At 36.8% G+C, this 11,894-nt stretch overlaps 1 protein-coding gene across 1 annotated transcript; it reads right to left on the reverse strand.

The window, feature by feature from the left end:
• Nucleotides 1-1,806: 1,806 nt before the first annotated feature.
• LOC130817687 (uncharacterized) lies at nt 1,807-3,952 on the reverse strand. The gene is made up of 2 exons (XM_057683535.1): nt 1,946-3,952; nt 1,807-1,827 (listed from the first exon to the last, which is right to left on the reverse strand). The coding sequence occupies exons 1-2, from the start codon at nt 3,950-3,952 to the stop codon at nt 1,807-1,809; spliced, it is 2,028 nt and encodes a 675-aa protein (XP_057539518.1).
• Between the last annotated feature and the right edge of the window lie 7,942 nt (nt 3,953-11,894).

Raw genomic sequence — 11,894 nt, forward strand, 5'->3', positions numbered from 1 at the left:
ATATGTTTTCCTTGATCATTTTGTGCATCCTCAGCAACTCTTCAGCTAAGCTAATTGCATCCCTCTGCTTTTTGTCCTGCATATTAATGTGTGTAAGATTGATTGGCAAAAGGGGGTTTTCCCCATAAACACACTGAAAAGGAGTATATTTTGTGGTGTAGCTTGGACTTCTATTATAAGCAAATTCAGCCTGACTCAGTTTGAGATCCCAGTCCCTGAGGTGCTTACTCACTAGAGTTCTTAAGATTGAACCTAGGGTTTTGTTGGTGACCTCTGTTTGGCCATCTGTCTGAGGATGATGGCTGGTGCTAAACAGAAGGGTTGTTCCTAGTAGTTTCCATAAGGTCTTCCAAAAATAGCTAAGAAACTTGCCATCCCTGTCAGACACAATGGTTTTGGGCACCCCATGTAGTCTCACAACTTCACTAAAGTACAGCTGGGCAATGTGTTTGGCATCATCCACTTTATTGCAAGCAATGAAGTGGGCCATTTTTGAGAATCTATCAACAACCACCAAGATAGAGTCCTTTTGCCTTTGGGTTCTCGGTAGTGCCATGACAAAGTCCATGCTCACATGCTCCCAGGGCTTATCAGCTACAGGCAGTGGTCTGTATTCACCTTTGTGGAAGGTGATTTTTGCTTTAATGCAGGACTCACACCTCAGAATATGTTTGCCTATGGTTCCCAACATTTTAGGCCAATAGAAATGTTCACTCAGCATGTTTAGGGTCTTTTGTATCCCAAAATGTCCACTTAAACTACCCTCATGTATTTCCTTTACTAGCAACAGCCTTAAGGGGGTTTTGGGTATGCATAGTCTGTTATTTTTAAACAGAAAACCCTGTTGTAGGTGAAAATCACCTTGAGGTTCTGTTAGACAAGCAGCATATATATCACCGAAGTCAGAATCATTAGCATACAAGTCCTTAATCATTTCAAAGCCAAGCACTTTAGCATCAAGAATAGCTAAGAGGTTGTATCTTCTACTTAAGGCATCAGCAATAACATTGGTTTTCCCTGTTTTATACTTTGCAGAGAAGTTAAAAGTCTGAAGGAATTCTATCCACCTAGCATGTCTAGGGTTGAGTTTGTTCTGTCCATGTATGTTCTTCAAAGATTCATGGTCAGTGTATAGTATAAAAGGCTGTATTTTCAGGTAATGAGACCAATTTTCCAAGGCCCTAATCATTGCATAAAATTCTTTATCATAGGTTGAGTAGTTGAGTCTAGACTTATTCAGTTTCTCACTGAAATAGGCCACTGGTCTGCCTTCTTGCACTAGTACTGCACCAATACCTGTTCCACTAGCGTCACATTCAACCTCAAAAGGTTGAGTGAAGTCAGGGAGCTTCAAAACAGGGGCTGTGCACATCTTTTCCTTAATGGTTTCAAAGGCTTTCTGTGCCTCCTGGGTCCAACTAAATACTCCCTTTTTGGTACATTCTGTTATGGGGGCCATAATGGTACTAAAGTTTCTAATGAACCTCCTATAAAAAGAAGCAAGGCCATGGAAAGATCTCACTTGGGTAACAGAGGTAGGAACAGGCCAGTTCTTCACAGCCTCTACCTTGGATGGATCAACCTTCACCCCATCTTTACCTATAATGAATCCCAAAAATCCCACTTCCTTCATAAGGAAACTGCATTTTTCCAATTTCCCATATAATTTCTGTTTCCTCAAAGTTTCAAACAGTTGCTGCAAATGACTAAGATGTTCCTTCAATCCTCTGCTGTATATCAAGATGTCATCAAGATAGACTACTATGAATTTTCCCAAAAAAGGTCTCAACACCTCATTCATTAACCTCATAAAGGTGCTGGGGGCTCCTGTTAGACCAAATGGCATGACAAGCCATTCATATAAACCATATTTTGTTTTGAAGGCAGTTTTCCACTCATCTCCTTCTTTCATTCTAATCTGATGATAGCCACTCCTTAAGTCAACCTTGCTGAACCAGTGGGCACCTGATAGTTCATCCAACATATCATCTATCCTAGGTATGGGAAACCTATATTTGATGGTTATGTTGTTAACACTTCTGCTGTCTATGCACATCCTCCAAGTCCCATCTTTTTTTGGTACAAGCAGAGTGGGCACTGCACATGGACTGAGGCTCTCCCTTACATATCCCTTGTGTAGTAACTCCTCAACTTGTCTTTGTAGTTCCTTGGTTTCTGTGGGATTGGCTCTGTAAGCTGGTTTATTGGGTAAAGGAGCTCCTGGTATAAGGTCAATCTGGTGTTCAATTCCCCTTACAGGAGGCAAACCTTCAGGCAACTCATCAGGGAACACATCCTTGAACTGCTGTAACAGGGGTTTTACTGCTTGAGGTATTTCTGCTGCTTGCTCTACTTCCTTAGTGACTAAGACATATACCTCATTCTTATTCTTTATTTCCCTCTCACAAACCTTCCTACTGATCAAATGTACAGGTTCCCTTACAGGAGGGGGAACAGTTCTGTGGGGAGGCAGGGGAACTAACTCCTTGAGCTTTCCTTCATGCTTTATGATATAGGTGTTTGTAAACCCATTGTGCATGCTCCTCTTGTCATACTGCCATGGTCTACCCAATAGTACATGGCAAGCATTCATATCTAGCACATCACACAACACTTGATCCTTATATGATCCAATAGTAAACCCTATTAAACATTGTTTACTTACTGTACCAGTAGCATTGTTGTCCAGCCATTTCAGTTTGTATGGGTGTGCATGAGGTCTAGTTTTCAAATTCAGATCTGTCACTAAAGCCAAGCTAACACAGTTTGATTCACTTCCTCCATCAATAATCATGTCACAGACTTGGTCTTTTACCTTACACTTTGTTTGAAAGATATTTTCCCTCTGGTTGTTTTCTTCTTCAGCATAAGTAGTGTGTAGGCTTCTCCTTATAATCAGGTTGTAGTAGCCTTCCTCAGGTAAAACCTTCTCCAATCCTTCCTCAATCTCTTCTTCATCAGTACTATGTTCATACCTTACTGTTTTGCCAAATTCATCAACTCTGTAAGATCCATCTGGCTCATGTTCAGCCACTGGAGGCCAATCCTCCTCCACCCTACCATTTCTTACTACTAACATCATCTTGGGTTGGGTATCCTCCTTGATTTCCCTCCATTCCTGAGCAGTGAAAACTCTGATGTTGGGGCAATCCTTTTTATAATGTCCATGTCCATGGCATTTAAAGCAAACCACTTTGTTCAAGGGTATAGGTATTCTGTCAGGGGCATTGAGGTTTTGCTCTGTTTTTCTCTGGGTCTTGGGTGATATAGGTCTAGATTGTTTGGATGGGTATGCCTTAGGGGATCTGTTGTAGTTGTTCCCTGTTACCCTTCTCTTGTTGAAGTTTTGCTCATAGATTGGGGCTAGGTTAAAAGCTGTTTGTAGGTCTAGTGTAGGCATGGTCATGAGTTGATCCCTAATGTCTTCTCTCAACCCAGATAAAAACTTAGTCAGTTTCAAGTCCTCTGCATCCTCTATATCACACATCACCACCAACTTTTCCCATTCATGTATGTATTCAGTCACAGTTCTGCCCTTTTGACTAAGAGTGCTCCACTTAATGTACATTTGATGCTTGAAATTGATGGGAACATACTTCCTGTTCAAGTGCTTTTTCAATTTATCCCAAGTATCAATTCTTTCCCTATGTTCCCTTGCCCTCTGCCTTTGTATTCCTTCCAACCACATAGCAGCAAGTTTAGTGAGTTTCATTTTTGCCACTTTGTACTGTCCTTCAGGTGTAGTTCCTCTATATTCAAAGTATCTCTCCATACTTGCTTCCCATTCTATATAATCCTCAGGATTGCTGGACTGTCCATCAAATTCCTTCATGTCTATCCTCAACATTTTATCCTCCTGATCATTATTAGGGTGATGGGGTTGTCCCTGTGGAAATCCTCTTTGCATTATCATTTGTACGAATGCCTCTACAGCCTCCATTCTTGCTTCCATGGTTTAGGTCTCAACAAACAAACAACAAGCACACAGACACAACAAGGCTTCTAAGTCTCAACAGCTAGGAACCAACACACAAAGCACACAGGGGCTCTAAGTCTCAACAGCTAGATACCAGCTCACAAACAAGATGCTCAAACAAATAATGCAACAAGACAACAATGTATGGATGCACAACAAATATCACGGCTATACCAACAAACAATTATTTCTAACAAGAATCAGGTTGATAAACTCCCACAGCAATAATGACAATCAACAATGTATTCAAGAATACCAGAAACGAAATTCTGAAACCCTAAATCAATTTTTTTTTGATTTTTAAACTCAGAAAATGCGCCAAGTAAATCTCCTTCAAGATTGCCTGATAATTGTTCAAATGTATCAAATCGTGATAAGAAAACGTGTAATTAGGAGCAATTAACAAATTTAAAAACAATTGAAACAACGAATTTGATGAAGAACAAATGTAGAGAACCAATTTGTCAGAAAACGAATTTTGCTTTCCCAGATTTTGAAAACTTCGTTTAATCCAATTAGAAATTGAATTAAGCCTTAAAAACTATATCAAAGATTAATTGAAGATCACCTTTATCCGGATTAACAATTGCATGTAAATCCGAATGTAAGTTTAGAACGATTTTACCGGATTCGCACGCGTTACAAGCCAGTCGCCTCTGGTGTTCCTTGCAGGATATTCCTTCGTTTCTCATTTCAACAATGGTGGGTTGTGCCCTCTCGTCACTTACGCTCTGATACCAATTTGCACCAAGATTGGGTCCCTCGCCCTCTCAATCTTGCACTAAAGCACTCCTTCACTTGGAGATAGCCAAATAAATGCAAAAGCCTTCACCAACTCCACCAATATGCACCCAAGAATGCACTTCTTGATTCTCAGGCCAGCCTCGTGATCCTCCTCTTCAGGTTTCTCTCACCCTTGGGCTGAATCCACGACCTTCCTCAAGGCTTCACTCGCTCTTGTAGCAAAGGTTACACTCTAGATTACTCCTCAATCTAGCTTCAGAGATTGTCTACTCTTGAATCGTGTTGGGACTGATTGAAAACTATACGCCAATATACTCAAGGAAATAAAGAGAACGTTCTAAGCAATGTAAGGGATTGAATCTATGTAAACTGAATGAAAACTCTTATTAATCTCTGGAATGTCAATCATTACACAAAGGCTAGATGCCTATATATAGCTTTCTATGTATTACAACGGCTATCTTTACACGTGCCTATCACAGGGCTTATTTTCAAAACAGAAATCAAACAAAAATAGACTAAGTACTGGACGCCTTTTTCTGATGACTGGGGTACCTTGCACTGGTCCTTCCGTCTTCCATAGTGATTGTCAGTAGGGTCCTAGGCCCTTGATGGCTAGGTCCATGTATAAGGTTACCATATCCACCTTGGTCATCCTCTGAAGGCTCGTGGTTAATTCTCAGGCAGTGCATCAAGATGGCCTGGTCGTCAGATTCTCGAACCGTGTCTTCTGTTCCCATTCTTGCTTGGTTGTAACTCTCTCCTGTTCCCTTCTTTGTTTGCTTAGGGCTCTCTTGTTCCCTTGGGAACAGTAATGATCTTGGTATGCTTGGGGTATCCTCAGAATGAGTGGCATCATGGGGAACAGAATGGAAGCTTGAATTACTTGAACCATGATCAGCGTCATATGCATATGGTTCAGTACAAGGATCAATGATGAATAATGAATGAACGATGAAGAATGAACAAGGATCAATGATCATTGAAGAATGAACGATGAAGAATGAATATGGATCAATGATCATTAAAGAATGAACGATGAAGAATGAACAAGGATCAATGATCATTGAAGAATGAACGATGAAGAATGAACAATGATCAATGATCAATGAACAATGAACGATGAAGAATGAACCAGGATCAATGAGCATTGAAGAATGAAGGATTTAGAATGAACAAGAATCAATGATCATTGAAGATGGAACGATGAAGAATGAACAAGGATCAATGATCATTGAAGAATGAACGATGAAGAATGAATATGGATCAATGATCATTAAAGAATGAACGATGAAGAATGAACAAGGATCAACGATCATTGAAGAATGAACGATGAAGAATGAACAAGGATGAATGATCAATGAACAATGAACGATGAAGAATGAACCAGGATCAATGAGCATTGAAGAATGAACGATTTAGAATGAACAAGGATCAATGATCATTGAAGATGGAACGATGAAGAATGAACAAGGATCAATGATCATTGAAGAATGAACGATGAAGAATGAACAAGGATCAATGATCAATGAACAATGAACGATGAAGAATGAACCAGGATCAATGAGCATTGAAGAATGAACGATTTAGAATGAACAAGGATCAATGATCATTGAAGATGGAACGATGAAGAATGAACAAGGAGCAATGATTAATGAACAATAAACGATGAAGAATGAACAAGGATCAATGAGCATTGAAGAATGAATGATGAAGAATGAACAAGGATCAATGATCAATGAACAATGAACGATGAAGAATGAACGAGGATCAATGAGCATTGTAGAATGAACGATGAAGAATGTACAAGGATCAATGATGAATAATGAATGAACGATGAAGAATGAACAAGGATCAATGATCATTGAAGAATGAACGGTGAAGAATGAATATGGATCAATGATCATTAAAGAATGAACAATGATGAATGAACATGGATCAATGATCATTGAAGAATGAACGATGAAGAATGAACAAGGATGAATCATCAATGAACAATGAACGATGAAGAATGAACCAGGATCAATGAGCATTGAAGAATGAACGATTTAGAATGAACAAGGATCAATGATCATTGAAGATGGAACGATGAAGAATGAATAAGGATCAATGATCATTAAAGAATGAACGATTTAGAATGAACAAGGATAATTGATCATTGAAGAATGAACGATGAAGAATGAACCAGGATCAATGAACAATAATGAATGAACGATGAAGAATGAACAAGGATCAATGATTAACGAACAATGAACGATGAAGAATGAACAAGGATCAATGAGCATTGAAGAATGAACGATGAAGAATGAACAAGGATCAATGATCAATGAAGAATGAACGATGAAGAATGAACAAGGATCAATGATCAATGAACAATGAACGATGAAGAACGAACCAGGATCAATGAACATTGAAGAATGAACGATTTAGAATGAACAAGAATCAATGATCATTGAAGATGGAACGATGAAGAATGAACAAGGATCAATGATCTTTGAAGAATGAACGATGAAAGATGAATATGGATCAATGATCATTAAAGAATGAACGATGAAGAATGAACAAGGATCAATGATCATTGAAGAATGAACGATGAAGAATGAACAAGGATGAATGATCAATGAACAATGAACGATGAAGAATGAACCAGGATCAATGAGCATTGAAGAATGAACGATTTAGAATGAACAAGGATCAATGATCATTCAAGATGGAACGATGAAGAATGAACAAGGATCAATGATTAATGAACAATGAACGATGAAGAATGAACAAGGATCAATGAGTATTGAAGAATGAATGATGAAGAATGAACAAGGATCAATGATCAATGAACAATGAACGATGAAGAATGAACGAGGATCAATGAGCATTGTAGAATGAACGATGAAGAATGTACAAGGATCAATGATGAATAATGAATGAACGATGAAGAATGAACAAGGATCAATGATCATTGAAGAATGAACGGTGAAGAATGAATATGGATCAATGATCATTAAAGAATGAACGATGATGAATGAACAAGGATCAATGATCATTGAAGAATGAACGATGAAGAATGAACAAGGATGAATGATCAATGAACAATGAACGATGAAGAATGAACCAGGATCAATGAGCATTGAAGAATGAACGATTTAGAATGAACAAGGATCAATGATCATTAAAGATGGAACGATGAAGAATGAACAAGGATCAATGATCATTAAAGAATGAACGATTTAGAATGAACAAGGATAATTGATCATTGAAGAATGAACGATGAAGAATGAACAAGGATCAATGATCAATAATGAATGAACGATGAAGAATGAACAAGGATCAATGATTAATGAACAATGAACGATGAAGAATGAACAAGGATCAATGAGCATTGAAGAAAGAACGATGAAGAATGAACAAGGATCAATGATCATTGAAGAATGAACGGTGAAGAATGAATATGGATCAATGATCATTAAAAAATGAACGATGATGAATGAACAAGGATCAATGATCATTGAAGAATGAACGATGAAGAATGAACAAGGATGAATGATCAATGAACAATGAACGATGAAGAATGAACCAGGATCAATGAGCATTGAAGAATGAACGATTTAGAATGAACAAGGATCAATGATCATTGAAGATGCAACGATGAAGAATGAACAAGGATCAATGATCATTAAAGAATGAACGATTTAGAATGAACAAGGATAATTGATCATTGAAGAATGAACGATGAAGAATGAACAAGGATCAATGATCAATAATGAATGAACGATGAAGAATGAACAAGGATCAATGATTAATGAACAATGAACGATGAAGAATGAACAAGGATCAATGAGCATTGAAGAATGAACGATGAAGAATGAACAAGGATCAATGATCAATGAACAATGAACGATGAAGAATGAAACAGGATCAATGAGCATTGTAGAATGAACAATGAAGAATGTACAAGGATCAATGTTGAATAATGAATGAACGATGAAGAATGAACAAGGATCAATGATCATTGAATAATGAACGATGAAGAATGAATATGGTTCAATGATCATTAAAGAATGAACGATGAAGAATGAACAAGGATCAATGATCATTGAAGAATGAACGATGAAGAATGAACAAGGATCAATGATCAATGAACAATGAACGATGAAGAATGAACCAGGATCAATGAGCATTGAAGAATGAACGATTTAGAATGAACAAGGATCAATGATCATTCAAGATGGAACGATGAAGAATGAACAAGGATCAATGATCATTGAAGAATGAACGATGAGAAATGAATATGGATCAATGATCATTAAAGAATGAACGATGAAGAATGAACAAGGATCAATGATCATTGAAGAATGAACGATGAAGAATGAACAATGAACGATGAAGAATGAACCAGGATCAATGAGCATTGAAGAATGAACGATTTAGAATGAACAAGGATCAATGATCATTGAAGATGGAACGATGAAGAATGAACATTGATCAATGATTAATGAACAATGAACGATGAAGAATGAACAAGGATCAATGAGCATTGAAGAATGAATGAAGAAGAATGATCAAGGATCAATGATCAATGAACAATGAACGATGAAGAATGAACGAGGATCAATGAGCATTGTAGAATGAACGATGAAGAATGTACAAGGATCAATGATGAATAATGAATGAACGATGAAGAATGAACAAGGATCAATGATCATTGAAGAATGAACGGTGAAGAATGAATATGGATCAATGATCATTAAAGAATGAACGATGATGAATGAACAAGGATCAATGATCATTGAAGAATGAACGATGAAGAATGAACAAGGATGAATGATCAATGAACAATGAACGATGAAGAATGAACCAGGATCAATGAGCATTGAAGAATGAACGATTTAGAATGAACAAGGATCAATGATCATTCAAGATGGAACGATGAAGAATGAACAAGGATCAATGATCATTGAAGAATGAACGATGAGAAATAAATATGGATCAATGATCATTAAAGAATGAACGATGAAGAATGAACAAGGATCAATGATCATTGAAGAATGAACGATGAAGAATGAACAATGAACGATGAAGAATGAACCAGGATCAATGAGCATTGAAGAATGAACGATTTAGAATGAACAAGGATCAATGATCATTGAAGATGGAACGATGAAGAATGACATTGATCAATGATTAATGAACAATGAACGATGAAGAATGAACAAGGATCAATGAGCATTGAAGAATGAATGATGTAGAATGAACAAGGATCAATGATCAATGAACAATGAACGATGAAGAATGAACGAGGATCAATGAGCATTGTAGAATGAACGATGAAGAATGTACAAGGATCAATGATCATTGAAGAATGAACGATGAAGAATGAACAAGGATCAATGATCAATGAACAATGAACGATGAAGAATGAACCAGGATCAATGAGCATTGAAGAATGAACGATTTAGAATGAACAAGGATCAATGATCATTGAAGATGGAACGATGAAGAATGAACATTGATCAATGATTAATGAACAATGAACGATGAAGAATGAACAAGGATCAATGAGCATTGAAGAATGAATGAAGAAGAATGATCAAGGATCAATGATCAATGAACAATGAACGATGAAGAATGAACGAGGATCAATGAGCATTGTAGAATGAACGATGAAGAATGTACAAGGATCAATGATGAATAATGAATGAACGATGAAGAATGAACAAGGATCAATGATCATTGAAGAATGAACGGTGAAGAATGAATATGGATCAATGATCATTAAAGAATGAACGATGATGAATGAACAAGGATCAATGATCATTGAAGAATGAACGATGAAGAATGAACAAGGATGAATGATCAATGAACAATGAACGATGAAGAATGAACCAGGATCAATGAGCATTGAAGAATGAACGATTTAGAATGAACAAGGATCAATGATCATTCAAGATGGAACGATGAAGAATGAACAAGGATCAATGATCATTGAAGAATGAACGATGAGAAATAAATATGGATCAATGATCATTAAAGAATGAACGATGAAGAATGAACAAGGATCAATGATCATTGAAGAATGAACGATGAAGAATGAACAATGAACGATGAAGAATGAACCAGGATCAATGAGCATTGAAGAATGAACGATTTAGAATGAACAAGGATCAATGATCATTGAAGATGGAACGATGAAGAATGACATTGATCAATGATTAATGAACAATGAACGATGAAGAATGAACAAGGATCAATGAGCATTGAAGAATGAATGATGAAGAATGAACAAGGATCAATGATCAATGAACAATGAACGATGAAGAATGAACGAGGATCAATGAGCATTGTAGAATGAACGATGAAGAATGTACAAGGATCAATGATGAATAATGAATGAACGATGAAGAATGAACAAGGATCAATGATCATTGAAGAATGAACGGTGAAGAATGAATATGGATCAATGATCATTAAAGAATGAACGATGATGAATGAACAAGGATCAATGATCATTGAAGAATGAACGATGAAGAATGAACAAGGATGAATGATCAATGAACAATGAACGATGAAGAATGAACCAGGATCAATGAGCATTGAAGAATGAACGATTTAGAATGAACAAGGATCAATGATCATTCAAGATGGAACGATGAAGAATGAACAAGGATCAATGATCATTGAAGAATGAACGATGAGAAATAAATATGGATCAATGATCATTAAAGAATGAACGATGAAGAATGAACAAGGATCAATGATCATTGAAGAATGAACGATGAAGAATGAACAATGAACGATGAAGAATGAACCAGGATCAATGAGCATTGAAGAATGAACGATTTAGAATGAACAAGGATCAATGATCATTGAAGATGGAACGATGAAGAATGACATTGATCAATGATTAATGAACAATGAACGATGAAGAATGAACAAGGATCAATGAGCATTGAAGAATGAATGATGTAGAATGAACAAGGATCAATGATCAATGAACAATGAACGATGAAGAATGAACGAGGATCAATGAGCATTGTAGAATGAACGATGAAGAATGTACAAGGATCAATGATCATTGAAGAATGAACGATGAAGAATGAACAAGGATCAATGATCAATGAACAATGAACGATGAAGAATGAACCAGGATCAATGAGCATTGAAGAATGAACGATTTAGA

The sequence above is a fragment of the Amaranthus tricolor genome, chromosome 7 (assembly GCF_026212465.1).
Source record: "Amaranthus tricolor cultivar Red isolate AtriRed21 chromosome 7, ASM2621246v1, whole genome shotgun sequence".
In the NCBI taxonomy this organism is placed as follows: domain Eukaryota; kingdom Viridiplantae; phylum Streptophyta; class Magnoliopsida; order Caryophyllales; family Amaranthaceae; genus Amaranthus; species Amaranthus tricolor.